Raw genomic sequence first — 17,062 nt, 5'->3', positions numbered from 1 at the left:
GGAAAGAGATTCTAACTCCTCTGACTCCAACATTATCTCACTGAGGCTCCTGAGGGAACTTGGAGGATGAACCCATTTCACAGATGGGAAAAACTGAGTCATCCTTTCAGGCTACACCTTGTCACACCTCTCCCACCTCCCTGCCAGGGGATGTGTGCACCCCATCCCTTTAGGAGTAATACTGATATCTTGAAATCCTCAGCATTGGGGGCAGGTGAGGGGACACATCTTGGGATTCTCCCAAATCAAGCTGGGATGTGGGCCATGCCTCCAGTGGCCTGAGATGCCAACACAAAGAAAAAAAAAAAATGACTCCCCACGTCCCCTGGCTCAAACCAGTACAAAAGTGACTATTTACAATGAAGGGGTGGGGAGTGGGGGGGCACAGAAAGGAGTGGGGCCAGAGTGAGCTCTCCACTCGGAGGAGGCCACACCCCTGACCCTGCCTTGAAAGGGACAAAGCCAAACAGCATAGATATTTATAAAGGGTCTCTATCCCCAGGCCGGGGAGGACCCTCGGGGTGAGGGATGGGGGTGGGGCATGGGATGGGGTGCGGGTGGGGAGGCATGGGCGGTGGGAGGCGATGGAGGAAAGGTAGCTATTGCCCCTCGCCTCCCCCCTCCCCCACGCCGGACACACAGTTTTCCGTGGGATGAACACAGAAAGGGTTAATCAGAAAGAGTTCGATGAGCGAGTCTGACGGTCGAGTGGGGCGGGCTGGAGCAATGAAGCCGCAGGTCCCGGTGGCCGGTGGTGATGGAGTCACTTAGAAGATGAGAGGTTGGTGGTTTTGGGGGTGGGGGAGGAGAGGAGAAGCGGGGAGGGGAGGGGGATTAGGCAGTCCCACCCAATTATCTCTGGGAGACAAGAGCGTCCTGGACTGGCTGAGAAGGGTTTAAAAAGCAGCAGCCTTCACCACCCCCATCGCCATCGACGAGACTTTCCCCATCTCCCTCCCTGCCACCCAGCAATCCCCCACGCAACGGGCGGAGGGCACAGAGACCATACACACACCTGCATAGGAGCCACGGAAAGAAACCTCCTCCACTACGGCGTCCAGGCGGCTGACTGCAGTGGAGAGGGATCGCGATAGCCGGGCTGGGTGTCGCGACTCCACGAGAGCCGTAAAACCAGCGCCCCTGGCCCGCAGTGCCCCAACGTGGGCATCGCGATCCCGTTCTCCCCATCGTGACATCCAGTTCAGGCTTTCGCGACAGCCGGCCTTGGGGTTCCAGACGGCAGGGGGGCAGATGCGTGGCCAACAGCGAAGGCCTGCCTGGCTGTGGTGATAGGTGTGCACCCAATCAGCAGCCTGGAAGCCCCAAATGCCATCCTCATCGCCACTCTTATACTCAATACTTTTTCCACCTCTCAGTCTATCACAACGTCTAATCCTGGTCTTGACAGAGCAATACCCAACGCAGGGGAATCCTCTCACTTTCCAAACAGTAGGCCACCAATCAGAAACAAAATAAAGAGGGTGGGGGATGGAGGAATAGGCAGGAGAAACGGAACAAGGGGATGTTGAGTGATTTGCGGGTTAAGAAGGGGAGAAGGTATACCACTCAGAGAAGAGTGGTACCGTATTCTTCCAAGTATAGGTCCGCAACCATCTATTAAGTCGACTCTTAACCAAACTCCATTTGGGATACCCATACTTCCCACCTACAAGTCCAGGGCAGGCATTAGGGCAGATAAAGATGGCACGATCTTTGCCTTCTGATCCCTTAATAATTATTGCAGTGAAGCCTCCTTGCCCATGTAGAGATGGCTGGGACAGGGCGGAAGAAGGTGGCTGGGGCAGGTTGGCTCAGAGCCCCCTGGGACAGGGGATGAAGGAGGTGAATTTGGCACATTGAACCCCTTCTTCTCATAAGTGCTTTGAGGTCCTTCTCTCGAATCCAGTTGGCACTGTCCCTCAGGACAGCAGAGGAGGGGTTGAGCTTGTCTCCCCCTCCCCAATTTCTACAGATTTGCCTGAAGGAGGCAAGTGGGGTTCTCCCCGGCTGGTGGAAATTGGGGGGAATCCAAAAGATTAGGGGTTAGCTGAAGGAGAGTTTTTTTCTCTTTTTTTTTTTTTCTTACAAAGATTCTAAGAAAAACTCGGGGGCGGGAGGGGTGAGGAAGGGGGACGCAATTGAGCTAAGTGTCCACAGACGTTTTCAATGCCTCTTAGGGGCCTCTTCAAAGGAAGATGGTCCCATTTCCTCCCCTCTGTCTGAGGTTCCCTCCCCCCCAGAGCGGCTCAGTTCCAAGGAAGTTTGGCACTTTTCTTTTTTAATTAATGGGGCAATGGAAGAAGGGAGAGGATTGAGAGTTGAGCAAAGGGAAAAGACAGACATAGACGAAGATAGAGACAGGACAGGTAACAATGGAAGCCACAGGGAGAGAAAGTGAAAGTCACAGGGAGCCAGAGAGAGAGGAAAATGCTGGTGGCGGGGTGGGGGTGGGTGGGAGTTGGAGGGCAAATGGGAAAGAACAAGAAGACAATTCAATGCAGCAAACACTTATTAAGCACCTATTGGGTGCTGAAGAGTAGGGTGCAGGGAGGCCACTCAGAGTCTCTGAGATCTGATTGGCTAACAGGGAAGGGGGGGAGAAAAAGAGGTGATGGATTTTTCAATGATCCCTATCCCTGACCCCACATCTGCGTCCCCTCTGGACAAACTGCAGCACAAAAGATTGAGGTCAGATTGCAGAAGGGACTTTCAAGGGATGGGGAAGACCATAGAGTGAATTTCATAAGGTAAAATGGGGAAAGGTGTGTGGCTCTCCACTCACCAACATAGTGAGTAAACTAGCTCACTGAGCTAGCAAACTACCTTTCAGATAGCCCTGGCTGGCGGGGTAGGGGGTCCCCGAAAAATGTGAATAGGGAGGGGCTGTCACACAGATACACCAAGGGAACACTTTTCAGGAGGCCCAGCCTCCAGAGACGTGTCTGTGTGAGAAGAGTACTGGACCCCGCTGATTGGGACCCAGAAATAGGTCTACAGAAAGCATCTGACAAGCCGGAGGGCAGCTGAGGATGCAAATGATATGCAAATGAGCGCTTTCAAATCCCACCTCCCCACTCCCAGACCTTACTTCACCTCTCCCTGGCTCCTTCCCCTCCTTATGGCGGCTCGGGGAGTTGTAGGTGGGGATAGTCCAGCTAGAGACTGCAATACCCACATGTGGGTGGAGATGTTGTGAAACACTGTAAGGTCTTTTGAGAGGTGGAGGGGAGCAGTGGCCCATAGGGCCACCTCCACCTCCGACCCCAAGAGCCCCCAACTGCAGAAGATATGTACAAAGTTACATCAAGAATTGTTTTGGCACTCAAATCTCCATCTGGGTTCAGTCTGGAGATTAGGGGTGAGGGCAGCAGCGATGGGAGGTGAGGGATGGGGAAATGGGGCCTGCCCCCCACCCTGGAGATGAAGAGGGCAGGGAAAAAGTCACCCTAGTGCCCAAGCTACAGCCTCCCATCAGGTGGAAGGGCTGGGGTGGGAAATTCAGTGCAAGGTACCTTGAAGGCTATTGCTCTCTAGGGATTTTCACATTTTGATTTGGGGGTGGCTCTCTCGCAAGGGGCAGGGGTCTCCCAGGCTTTAGGGGTGGGAATTGTTTCTGGCTTTTCTCCCCTCCTTTGCCGGGAGAGAGACGAGGAGGCTGGATTCCCCCAAAGCCATGGAGAAGAGAAGGGTCTGGAAGACCTAGGAGGGGGACAATTGGGGGAGAGGGTGGGCATGGGGTGCCCCTCCCCCAGAGATGCTGATGATGGAACCAGGGCACTGGGAGGCCCTGCCTTGCGTTGGAGGAAGTGGAGGTGGTCTCCATGGGGGAGGGGGAGATGGATGGGGGTAGAAGTGGGTCTCAGCTATCCTAAGTCCATGGGGTTGTCAGGCCCCGACATCTCAGCCTGCCAACAAGGCCTTAGAGCTGATCACAGCCGCAGTGCCCAGGGAGCCACTCTCAAACCAACTCTCAGGGCTGCCTGGCTTGGCAAACTCCATTAGAACATTCTAGATCCTCAGAGCCTGGTGAGAGCACCAAAACATTCCAATCCATCAGATACCACCAAAGTACTCCAGCTTGCTGGAAACCACAAGTCAACTAATGCATTAGACTACACGAAGCATTCCGGCTCAAGGGACCCTACCATGGCTCACTGAATACACCTGGGCCACCGTGGCCTGACAGAGCCACCATACATTTGGCCCACCAGACTTAATGAAACAAAGCCACGCAGACACAAGCATGCACACAAAAGGCAGGGGTGGGAATGAGGGTCTTTAACAGTTTTCACCAGCTCCATCTCCCACCCCCTCCCTGCCAGGTGAGTTCAGACTTGGTACATTTGCATGGAGATGACCCTGACAATAGTGGGTCTTCTTCCTTAGAGTCCTCCAGATTAGATCCAACTCCCACCCCTTATTCTCCTCCTAGGAAGACCGCCAGGCCAAGACCCACCAAAGAGGGGTGTGGGTAGAGAAGGAGGATCAGTGACTGGCCATGGCCTGATACAGGAAGTGCATGCCTCACCCTGGTGACATCATAGGAAGTAACCTGGAGACACCACAGGAAGTGCACGCCCCCATGATATCATGAAGTAACCTTCCAGGAAGGCTCATTGAGACATCATAAGAAGTACCTGTCTCTCCTATCATCACAGGAAGTGACCTCCAGGGAACTACTTCCTGTGACATCATAGGGAGTGCCAGAAGCACCCCAGAAAGTACTTGACTCAGTGACAGCACGACAGGGACCTTCATGCCCATTACTCAAGGAAAAACCATAGGAGATGCCATAGGAAGTTGTTCCAGCCTTGTGCCAGAGCCTTGCCCACCGGACTGGCCCAATCCCAGAGCCGGCCTCATTCCCAGCAGCACCGCACCCCTCCCCCCATACAACCTGACAACAAAAAAGTGAAAAGTCCCACCTAGGAGGGGCAACTTCAGTGAGGGGAGAGTAGCTGAGAAAATCTGGGAACTCTGAGGTCCCTGCTCCAAATGTCCCACTTCAACTCAGACTCCTCTGCTACCTCTGCTCCCATCAGGTCCCTCAGATCCGGAGCTGAAAGCAGGAGAGGCAGGGTGTTGTTTTGGGACAGCCCCTCTTTCTAGGTGACCCAGAGGCTCCCTCCCCTCCTCCCATATGGAAACAAAAACTTATAAAGGGGCGGGGGGGGGGGGGAATCCTTATCAAAGGAGGGGAAAAAAAGGAGGGAAAGAAAGAGAAAATAACGCTTTGTTTTCTATTAAAATCAACAAAATGCAATATATACAGATATCACACAGACCTGGGCCCTGGGAGAGGAGGGTCAGGCCCAGTCAAGCATAGGGAGGAAGGAAGAAGGGGTCAGTTCAGGGCTGGGGAGGGAGCTTCTGGGCCCCATCCCCAGCCATCACTCAATCCTGCCTATGACTACCAGAAAGGGAGGGTGCAGTCAGGCCTACCCCAGCCCCATCCCAAGAGGAGCAGGACTCTACCGAGCTGAGGTCAGGAGTTGGGGGGCAGGGGAGGGGGAGGGGGGAGGAGGAGGGGGAGGGGAGGAAAAGGAGGGACAGGGAGCCGGGTGGGAGCACACACCACAGGCCTCATCCCACTTTCTGGGGGTTTGAGGCCCTCACTCCCTGCTCGTAGGTGACCCGCTGGCTGATGAGGTATTGAGCGGCTTGCGTGGCCGCGGGGCTGCCGGTGATGGTGACCCGCCGGTTCCGCGTGCCTGGCAGGAACTCTCCCTTCTTGGAGATCTGGATGCGGGCGCCTGTCAGCTCCTGGTACTCCACCAACGTCTTGCCCCCCTTGCCCAGGATGGCTCCCACCAGGTTCTCAGGCACCGCAATCTCCACCAGCTCCTTGGCGCTCTCAGCCGCCAACTTCTCCGCCGTCAGGAAGCCCCCAGCCGCCCCCGCTGCGGCTGCAGCGGCCACAAGCGGGCCACCCCCTCCGCCCGCCCCGCCGCCCGCCCCGGCCCCGAGGTAGCCGTTGGCGGCCGCGGCCAAGGCGAAGGACCCCAGGGCTCCAGGTGGCGGGGGTGGGGGTGGAGCAGCTCCGCCCGCTGGCCCGGCCCCTGCTTCCCCGGCGTAGGATGCCAGGAGATTGGCGGCGGCGGCGGCGGCAGGGTTGGCACCGGCGGCCACGGCGGCCAGGACCCCAGAGGCTGCGGCCGAGTTGAGGCCCAGGCCGAGGGAGTTGGTGTTGTAGCCGTAACTGGCCAGCGTGTTAAGCGCCGTGCTGATGGCCAGCAGGTCGGTGCCCGAGAAGGCAGGCAGGGCGGCAGGAAAGGCTCCCACGCCCGCCAACCCCGCCGGGCCCAGCAGGCCAGAGGCGGCAGCGGCCGAGGCGGCGGCAGCGGCGGGCAGCACATCCGCGGGGCTGGCGTATGGCGAGCCGGTGGGGTTGGAGTTGGCCACAGGGCCAGCCACGTTGGCGTAGCTGATATTCAGGCAGCTGCTGCTCTGGGGATCTTCCTGTACCTTCTGCACGATGGCGCTCACGGCCTTGTGCACCTGCTCCGGTTCGCCGCTGACCGTCACCACGCGCTCCTGCAGGTTGATGCCCTCCGGCTTCTGGGACAGCTGCACCCAAGCACCCGACTGTTCCATCACGGCTTTCACTGTCGCGCCCCCCTTGCCGATGATCAGGCCCGCCGTGCTGTTGGGGACGATCAGCTTGGCCTGCGTGGGGAGCCAGAGGGAGGGTCTTTAGGGGGGTAATCGGACACTGAAAGGCAACGTTAGTCTAAGACTGGCCATCTCAAGTCATTTCCCACCCCTGCTCTCAAATGTCCAAAATCAGGCCCAGCACGCCCCCTTGATATGCACCAGTATGATTCTACTGGTTAGAAATATTGAAATATTTCCATATTCATTGGTAAAAAAAAAAGGAGCTAGTACTCCATCTCTCCTTAGTAGCCTCTCAGCCACCCTGTTCCTGAGACCCCTGGGACCTCCCTTCCATCTGGGACCTCCCTTCCATCCGGCACCTAGAAGCTGAAAGACTAACCCAGTGGGAGCCCTCCAGGACCTCTCTCCAATCTTGCACTGGTGCCCATGTCCTTCTATATCATTAAGTACTCCGATTCCCAGCCCCAGAAAAGGTATCATTAGTCTCACTTTGCAGATGAGCCACTTGAGGCCTAAGAGGTGAAGGGACTTGCCCCAAGGTCACCCAGACAGCAAAGGAACTGAAATCCAGCCTCGTGGATTCCTGCTCCATTGTGCTTTCCACCCTATGACGTGGTCACCTCGCTTAAGCTCTTCATTGTCGTTATGAGCTGAATTGCTGTCCCCTCCCACCCCAATTCACATGTTGAAGTCATAACCCCTAATACCTCAGAATATGATTGTATATGGAGATAGGGTCTTTAAAGAGGCATTTAAGGTTAAGTGAGGTCATTAGGGTGGACCCTAATCCAATATGGTTGGTGTCCTTATAAGAAGAGGAGATTAGGACACAGACACACACAGGGGGAGGACCACGTGAAGACAGAGAGGGGGAGCTCCCTGGTGGCCTAGTGGTTAGGATTCCAGGCTTTCACTGCCGTGGCCCAGGTTCAATCGCTCGTCCAGGGAACTGAGATCTTGCAAGCTGTGTGGCGCGGGGCCCCTGCCCCGCAAAAAAAAAGGCAGAGAGACAATGGCTATCTACAAGCCAAGGACAGAGGCCTCAGAAGAAACCAGCACTGCCGATGCCTTGAGTTCAGATTTCTAGCCTCCAGAATTGTGAGACAATGAGTTTCTGTTGTTTAAGCCACCCAGTTCGTGGTACTTTGTTATGACAGCTCTAGCAATCTAATATAGTTGTCTTATCTGCAAAATGATGATAAAAAAAGCTTACATCAGAGAAGATGGAGAAAATTGGTCACTTACATATGAGGGTCCCCCTTCTCAGTTGTAGAGCAGCCCATCCTTTGCAGCTACAAACCGGATCATTTTTTAATAAATTTATTTATTTTTTATTTTTGGCTGCTTTGGGTCCTCGTCGCTGTGCGCGGGCTTTCTTTTAGTTGCGGCGAGCGGGGGCTACTCTTCGTTGCGGTGCGTGGGCTTCTCATTGCCGTGACTTCTCTTGTTGTGGAGCATGGGCTCTAGGTGCGCGGGCTTCAGTAGTTGTGGCACGTGGGCGCAGTAGTTGTGGCATGCAGACTGTAGAGTGCAGGCTCAGTAGTTGTGGCTCACGGGCTTAGCTGTTCCGTGGCATGTGGGATCTTCCCGGACCAGGGCTCGAACCCATGTCCCCTGCATTGGCAGGCGGATTCTTAACCACTGCGCCACCAGGGAAGCCCCCGTATCAATCCTGAGTCCAGTAGGGATATTTCAAAACCAAACGTCTCCTTTCACATCTCCAAGAGCATTTTTACACACAAATTCCTCCTTCTCAATCCTTCTCACGTCCCCTCAGACCTGTGGATTCTACCCTCTGAAGCTTTCATCGCTGCCTCTCCTTTCCACCCCCAAGCCAGACCCTGGGGGTGTTAGGAAAATTGTGGGAGTGGCTTTGGTTGTCTGCAATAACTGGGGACAGATGCGGGCATGCAGTGGGCAGGGTCAGGGATGTTTGCACCCGGTAATGTGAGTCCGTTCCTCACAATGAAGAACAGTCTCAGGTCCTGTACGACTTTTGAATGTCCCCCTGGACATTCATGTTGGTGAGAAGTCTGTTTATAAATCTTGCAGCCAGAACTGAGTCCCATGATACATGTAAGTACCAAGTAGTTTTTTCTTTTGCAGGTTTTAAGATCTACTGAAATTTCCAGGGATGTAACTATTGGCAAATCAAGGGAAGATTGTACTTTATTTTGTTCTGAACTTTACCAAGAGTCGTTCATCATTTTCGAAAACGATGACATCATGCAAGCTATTATATATAGAATGGATAAACAAAAAGGTCCTCCTGTATAGCACAGGAAACTATATTCAATATCCTGTCATAAACCATAATGGAAAAGAATATAAAAGGGAATGTATATATATGTATAACTGAATCACTTTGCTGTACGGCAGAAATTAACACAACACTGTAAATCAACTATACTTCAATTAAAAAAAAGAAAATCATGACATCGGAGTAATGCCTGTATCATTTAAGTCTCCAATACTACGCTCTGTCTCACTCAGGCCACGTTAGGTGTGAGCAGCTGACTGTTTCATTATTTATTTCTACTGTGGCCCTGGCTGAGTATTTACATATTAAAATTCACCTTATTTTATAACAAATAACCTTCCTTTCATCTCTCCTTTATTTGAAAGTCTTATGGGATATAGAAAATGTACATCCGTACAATGGAGTATTATTTGGCAACCAATTTAAATGAAATGAAGGACTGATGCATGCTACAACATGGATGAGCCTAGAAAATATTATGCTGCATGAACGAAGTGAGGCACAACAGACCACATACTGTATAATTCCATTTCCATGAATGTTCAGAATAGGCAAATCTATAGAGACAAAGTAGATTAGTGGTGGCTTAGGGCTGGGGTGGGGAGAGCTGGGAGGATTGAGGGGTGATAGCTAAGGGGATCAAGGTTTCCTTTTGAGGAAGTGAAATGTTCTGAAATTGATTGCGGCGATGGATGCCGGACTCTGAATATAATAAAGCCGTTGAACTGCACACTTTAAATGGGTCACATGTATTTATGTGAATTATATCTCAATAAAATTGTTAAAAATCTTATAGGGCTTCCCTGGTGGCGCAGTGGTTAAGAATCCACCTGCCAATGCAGGGGACAACAGGTTCGAACCCTGGTCCGGGACGATCCCACATGCCACGGAGCAACTAAGCCCGTGCGCCACAACTACTGAGCCTGAGCTCTAGAGCCCGCGAGCCACAACTACTGAGCCTGCGTGCCACAACTACTGAGCCCGCGTGCCACAACTACTGAAGCCCACGCACCTAGAGCCCGTGCTCCCCAATGAGAAGAAGCCCCCGCTCGCTGCAACTAGAGAAAGCCCGCACAGCAACGAAGACCCAACGCAGCCAAAAATAAATAAATAAATGTAAATAAATTTTAAAAAATCTTATAGATTTTTTTTTTTTTTTTTTGCAGTACGTGGGCTTCTCACTCCTGTGGCCTCTCCCGCTGCGGAGCACAGGCTCCGGACGCGCAGGCTCATCGGCCATGGCTCACGGGCCCAGCCGCTCCCCAGACCGGGGAACGAACCCGTGTCCCCTGCATCGGCAGGCGGACTCCCAACCACCGCGCCACCAGGGAAGCCCTAAAAATCTTATAGATTTTTTAAAAAATAAATTTATTTTCATTCATTCATTTATTTATTTATTTATGTCTGCGTTGGGTCTTCGTTGCTGTGCGCGGGCTTTCTCTACTCTTCCTTGCGATGCGCGGGCTTCTCAATTTGGTGGCTTCTCTTGTTGTGGAGCACAGGCTCTAGGCGCGTGGGCTTCAGTAGTTGTGGCACACGGGCTTCAGTAGTTGTGGCTCACGAGCTCTAGAGCGTAGGCTCAGTACTTGTGGCACACGGGCTTAGTTGCTCCGCGGCATGTGGGATCTTCCCGGACCAGGGATCAAACCCGTGTCCCCTGCATTGGCAGGCGGATTCTTAACTACTGTGCCACGAGGGAAGCCCCAGATATGTTTTTTATTTATACAAATAGACATATTATATATATAATTTCAGAGAGTAAAGTGGGCATAGGAAAATATTTGTAGGAGAAAGGGGACATTGGCTCCCTTCAAACAGGCAAACAGGCAAACAGGGCCGAGAACCACTGCTCTGACATGCTCTGTTCCCTGTTGATCTCTCTGACTTCACTCTTCCCTCCCTCTTGCTGACTCCACTGCAGACACACCAGACTCCCTGCTGTTCCTCCAACTTGCCAAGCTCTGTCCAGACTCAGGGACTTTGCACCTGCTGTTCCCTCACCTGGAATGCTTTTCCCCAGAAAAGACGGCTCGCCCCTCTCTTCATTCATTGCACAAATGCACCTCCCCAGAAGGGCCTTCCCTGACCACCTGATTATCAAAGCTTGTCTGTGTTTATTTTACATCTCCAGCATGGATACCTCCAGACTCATAACTGCTAACCTCACATCTCTAGTATGATGTTGAGTGGACACCTCAAACTTAAAATCTCATCTTCCTCCTCAAATGTGTTTCTGCCATGGTGTTCCTCATTTCAGCACATGGAAATGCATCCTTCCACTACTCAGTCCCGACCCTTGGAAGTCCTCTCTTTCCTTTACACTCAGCATCCAATCAGCAATTCTGTTGGCTCTACCTTCAAAACTACATCCTAGGCTATGCTAGATTAAAAGAGATTAAGGAGGTATAACAACCAAATGCAACGCATGAACATTAACTGAATCTTTAATAAAAATACTTTATAGATATAAAAGATATTTTGGGGTAATCTGAATATGGACTTTTTATTAAATAATATTATGAATTCAGTGTTAATTTTTATAGGTGTGATAACAGTAATATAATAACATAGGACACTGTCCTTGTTCTTGGGAGATATACACTGAAGTATTTAGAGGTGAAGAGTCATGAGATCTACAACTTATTTTCAAATAGATCAACAAAAAAACAAACAGAAAACCAATGTGTGTGTGTGTGTGTGTGTGTGTGTGTGTGTGTGTGTGTGTGTAGAGATAAAACATGTGTTAACAATTGGTGAATCTAAGTGCAGTGTATAAGGAGTTCATTGTAACGTTCTTTAAACATTTTCCAAATAAAAAGTTAAGAGAGGGGGCCTCCCTGGTGGTGCAGTGGTTGAGAGTCCGCCTGCCGATGCAGGGGACACGGGTTAGTGCCCCGGTCCGGGAAGATACCACATGCCGCGGAGCGGCTGGGCCCGTGAGCCATGGCCGCTGAGCCTGCGCGTCCGGAGCCTGTGCTCCTCAACGGGAGAGGCCACAACAGTGAGAGGCCCGCGTACCGCAAAAAAAAAAAAAAAAAGGTAAGAGAAAAAAAGGCCCCAATACTTCCTTTCCTTTTTCTCTGTCTTTTCTTCATAATACTTTTCACTCTCTGACATCCTATACATTTTATTTATTTACTTATTTTCTGATTCTCCAGAAAGAATTTAAGATCCACAAGGGTAGAGATTTGTGTCTGTATTGTTTACTGCTGGGTTGTCAGTGCCTAGAGGAATGCCTGGCACATACTCAGCCCAGAGTGGGTGAATGAATGGCTGGATGAAAGAATGGATGATGAAATGCCCAAAGGACCAAGCAGGAATGGGACTGGGTGTAGGCAGCCAGGTGCATCTCACCTGGTGGTGGTGGTGGTCTCTGTGTGTGTGTGATATTCAAATTCAGCCTGATACGAGTTTTACAGATTAACTGGCAATTCTGACTTGTAAAATGTGAAGCGGCCTAGTTTTTAAATGTTGGTAACCACTTCAAAACGTCTAAGAACCACTGTGCAGCAGCCAGACCACCAGTCTGCAGCCCGTTGCACACAAATCCCTGGAAAGCTGCCCTGGACTCTGGAGGCACCTGCTCAGGTTCAGATCCTGGCTCTACCACTGATTCTGGGCAAGGGACCTAATCTTTTGGAAACTCAGTATTCTCTTCCATAAAATGGGGACATTCATACCTCTTCCATAGGATTACTGTGAGGTCTAATAGAGATCATGCATGAAATGATGAGCTTGAAATTCAAGCATGGCCACAATTAGCCAGAACTGAGTATGGCTGCCCTCCAGATGACACAGAGTGCCTACCTCTGCCAGGTTACACCAGACTACCTCCCCTCAGTCATGTTTCTGCTTGGTCCCCATGGGCATGTCATCACCCATTCATTCAAACAAGCAACATTTGCTGAGCACCTACTATGTGCCAAGCGCCGGATGCCATGAGAGCAGGCAATTAATATGTGCCCACAGTAGGTACACATGAAATGGTTGTTGTCATTGTTATCCCCATGGGCGGACCTGGATTTAAATCCCACATCTGTGGTACTGCCACTTTGGAAAACAGTCTGGCGGTTCTTCAAAAAGTTAAACGTAGATTTATCATATGACCTACAAATTCCATCCTAGGTATATATCCAAGAGAACTGAAAACATACATCCACACATATGTTCATTAGCAGCATTATTCATAATAGCTACAAAGTAGAAACACCCCAAATTTCTATCAATTGATGAATAGACAAAATGTGGTATATCCATACAGTGAAATATTATCTGGCCATGAAAAGGAATGAAGTTTTGTTTTATGCTACAGTACGGATGAATCTTTTTTTTAATTTTTTTTTTGGCCACGTCATGCAGCTTGTGGGGATCTAAGTTCCCTGACCAGGAACTGAGCCCGTGCCCTCGGCAGTGAAAGTGTGGAGTCCTAACCATTGGACCGCCAGGGAATTCCCAGTATGGATGAATCTTGAAGACATTACGCTAAGGGAAAGAAGCCAGACTCAAAATGCCACAGAAATATCATTCAATCTATATAAACTATTCAGAATAGGGAAATCCTTAGACACTAAAAGTAGATTAATGGTGGGAAGGGGCTGGGGCAGAGGCACCTGGGGGAATGGAAAATGACTGTTAATGGCTATGGGGATTTTTTTGGGGTGGTAAAAATGTTTTAGAATTACATAGTGGTGATCAATGCACAACCTTGTGAATATACTGAAACCGCTGAATTACACACTTTAAAATGGTGAACTTTACAGTATGTGAATTATATCTCAATACAGCTGTTATTTTAAAGAAATCATTGGAAAAAAAGAAGTCTGACAAGTCAAGGGGATAGAACAGAAAAAGGTACGAAACCAGGCCTAAGGGTAAAGAGGTATCTAGTATGTGATACAGCATTTCAGAGCAATGGGGGAAGGATGGAACCTTTTCATCCAAGGAACTGTGTTCGCCAAGAAACGGTGGAAGCAAATGCCTTCACCTCTCTGTGCTTCCGTTTCCTCATCTCTGACATTGACATAACCACAGCTACTCTGTACAATTATTGAGAATATTCAGTGACTAAAATGCCTGGCACATGGGAAGCCCTCAGAAAACAGTAGCTGCCTTCCTGATAGGCCCAGATCGCAAGACCACAGCATCTTAGATCTGCACGTGCAGTTCTATGGCATCTTGGATGTTAGAACAGTAGGCTGTTAGAATAATACAGGTCTAGAATCTTGGAATCACAGAGCCATAGAATTGTAGGTGTCTTAGAGCCAGAAAGACCTCAGAGGCCATCTGCCTCAGAGGTCTGCAAGTCTGAAGATTTAAAAATAATAATAATAACAACAACAATAACAGCAGCGGCCGCTAACGGTGCTTACCACGTGCCAGGCACTTTTTAGAATACTTCCGTATAGTAACTAACTGAATTTTAGCAACAACCCTACAAGGTAGGTACTGTTATTATCACACTTTATAGATTGGAAAACGGAGGCACAGAGAGGTTAAGTAACTTGCCTAAGGTCACACAGAGAGTGACCAGTAGAGCCAGGATCTGATCCCAGGCCAGAGTCCATGTTCAGATCCCCACGCCTTCTCCCCAGAAACTCTGATTCAGCGGCTCCAGGCCACGACTCAGGAATCTGTGTTTTAAGCTACCCAGATGACTCAGATACCAGCCAGGGCTGAGAATCGCCGCTCTAGCCCAGAGGTGGCAAACTGGTGACGCTCAGCCCATAGCCGGCCCACAGCCACACAGTGTTTTCAAAACTGAGCCAACCTTGAAAAATCAGTTGATTTAAAATATTTTTGACTTCTCTGGAAAAATGGGGAAGATGTAATACTCTGTCCCCATTCCCAAATGGCGAGAATCAAGTGAAAGTGAATAGCAGCTGCTCCCCTTTAGGGATGGCATGATATCTCTATGTTGAGTCCAAGGTCCTCAATCCCTTATGTTCCCTTTCCGAATCCTGGAGGCATTTCCATTTATAATCCCTGGCTCGGCCCAGCTTCCCCACTGTAAAGAAAGGGAAACTGAGGCATACAGAAGGGAAAAAGACACAGAGCAACACAGCAAGTCCAAGGCAGAAAGGGAATAGACCTGCCTCCTGACTCAAAAATCCCACAATAACAACAACGGCAACCATGTTTTGAGAACTTTCTATGCACTAGGCATGCATGATAAGTGCTTTTCAAATGTTAATGAACACTAGCCACCACCCTTAAGTGGGTACCATAATAAATCTCATTTTACATGGAGAAATCAAGTCACCTGCTCAAGGTCACACAGGTAAGAAGCATCAGAGGAAAATTCAACTCAACATCTGATTCCAGAGCCTGAGCCTTCAGCCATTATCTCTCTCATTCTTTGGAGCCCCGGAGTAATAAGGCAGAGGTAGAAGTCCTGGTTCTGTAACCTTTCGACTCCGCTATTTCAGACTTCCCGTGGCTTAGGTGGTGGAGAGGGAGGCTCAGGCACAGATGGTGCTGACCCCATTTTCCCTGCAACATGTACAAACTCTTGATGAACCCTGAGCCCCTAGTGGCCACGACCAAGGCGGAGGGAAGAGGCAGTATCCTCGCCTCCCTGTAAACTGTGGGTAAGCTGTGGCCTGCTGGTGGAAAGGGATTTGGGAGAGGCCTGGCAGGGCGCGAGGAGCAGAGATGCTTCAGCACCAAGGACAGCAGCCGCGCTCCAAGCCCCAAGCCCGCAGTCTTTGCTGGGAACGCTCCGCTCCGAAGCCTTCTTCCAGAGCTTTCTGCCCACTGTTTCCCCACGAGCTCAGAGAAACTTAGACCCGTGGTCTCCCCCACCTCAGGGCAAAAAGAATTCCCGGGAATTCCAGCTTCCTTTTACCGAGGCCCTCTCTCTTGTCTTTGCTTTTAGGCAGACTTTAAGGAACCCTCACAAGTGGCCTGTCCGCCTGCCCGGGTCATCGTGTGCACATGTATACGGGAGCGGAGAAGGGGAGAGAAAACGGGGAGTTTACTGCAGCCAACCCCGTGCTCTCTTCCTCCTTGGCCCTCTATGCAGTCAGGACCGTGCTGCCAGGGGCTTTGCAGCAAGCCCACCTGCCCGGTGTGCATGGTGGTCTTGGCAACCGGAGAGGCCCAGGAAGCGATCGGTCAGCTCCTTGCCACTCCTCTACACCACGGCTTCCAGGTAACTGAGGCAACAGAGAGGCTCTGCCCTTCCTTCTCCTTCCATCCCTCCTTGAGAGGGCTGTGTAGGAGAGGGACCCGCCCCCGCCCAATGGAACACCTTCTCTCCAAAATGCTGGCTACTCCTATTCAGTCATTAATGGAGAGAGGGAGTACCGGAGGCTGCTTTTATAATTTTCTGCCTATGGATGGGGGTGTCGCTGAAGTTATTTCCGGTGAGAACAGGAAGTGGGAAGCAGGTGGTTTTGAGAGACAATGGGAAGATGTGGAAGAGAGAAGAGGATCTGGAGAATCCTAAGAAGGAGGAATAAGTAAGGGGGTCTGGGTCAGATTCTCCCAGACCTTCACTCTCTCTCTGAATCAAATCACTCTAAGAGTCCACTCCACTCTAGAGTGGAGTCCACTCCACTCTAAGTGGAGTCCTTAGGCTGACTCTCTAACAATAATACTAACCACTACCACGTATCTGACTGGTAAATGTTTTATAGCCATTATCCCGTTGAACCCCCATCGCAATCCAGTGACGTGGAAGAAGCGTTTTCTCTCAAGCCCCACCAGCTTTACAGAGACTCAGCCTCTGCCCCTGCTAACCTGCTTGGCTCTGTCAGGATTCATTGTGGTTTGGGGTTGAAGGATATTGACCACCTCGGGCTTGGTCATCGCTTGCGGGATTTCTCGGACCTTCTCGGCAATAAAGCTGTGCACAGCATTCAAGGCCTCTGCTGTACCCTGTACCAGGCATACTCGCTCTGTGGTTCCTGTTGAGCAAAGGAGAGAGAGGGCACACTCATCAGACAGGAAGGGGAGCATTCCTGAGAGACAGGCCCCATTTAATGGACGGAGAAGACTGAGGTCCAGAGAGTGGACCTCACTGGCCCCAGGTCACTTGATAAGCCTGGGCAAGCTGGCATGGGCTCCCAGACCATGATGGGTAGCTGGGAGAATGAGAGGAATCCCTGTTTTATTATCTGCACTTCCTCTCCCTCCCTTAAAACAACCCCAGAGGATGGAAGAATGATGCTTAAGTACTTTGCTATG

General features: G+C 50.7%; 1 protein-coding gene across 3 annotated transcripts in view; it reads right to left on the bottom strand.

Moving 5' to 3' along the window:
• Positions 1 to 221: 221 nt before the first annotated feature.
• NOVA2 (NOVA alternative splicing regulator 2) overlaps positions 222 to 17,062 on the bottom strand; it is a 30,830-nt gene continuing 13,989 nt past the window's right edge. The window contains exons 3-5 of one of the 3 annotated variants that reach the window (XR_010938863.1): positions 16,616 to 16,782; positions 1,016 to 6,666; positions 298 to 766 (exon numbers count right to left, since the gene is read on the bottom strand). Coding sequence is in view for 1 of the 3 variants with exons in the window: in XM_067717894.1 (XP_067573995.1) it covers positions 5,584 to 6,666; positions 16,616 to 16,782 (1,250 nt within the window). In the remaining 2 variants the exon portion in view is untranslated. Of the gene's footprint in view, positions 6,667 to 16,615; positions 16,783 to 17,062 lie in introns of all 3 variants that reach the window. The other 2 variants (XR_010938864.1, XM_067717894.1) reach the window with 2 other exon arrangements.

Source organism: Pseudorca crassidens, chromosome 20 (assembly GCF_039906515.1).
Source record: "Pseudorca crassidens isolate mPseCra1 chromosome 20, mPseCra1.hap1, whole genome shotgun sequence".
In the NCBI taxonomy this organism is placed as follows: domain Eukaryota; kingdom Metazoa; phylum Chordata; class Mammalia; order Artiodactyla; family Delphinidae; genus Pseudorca; species Pseudorca crassidens.
Note: the sequence above shows the minus strand (reverse complement) of the source record. Positions and strands in the feature narration are given on the sequence as shown.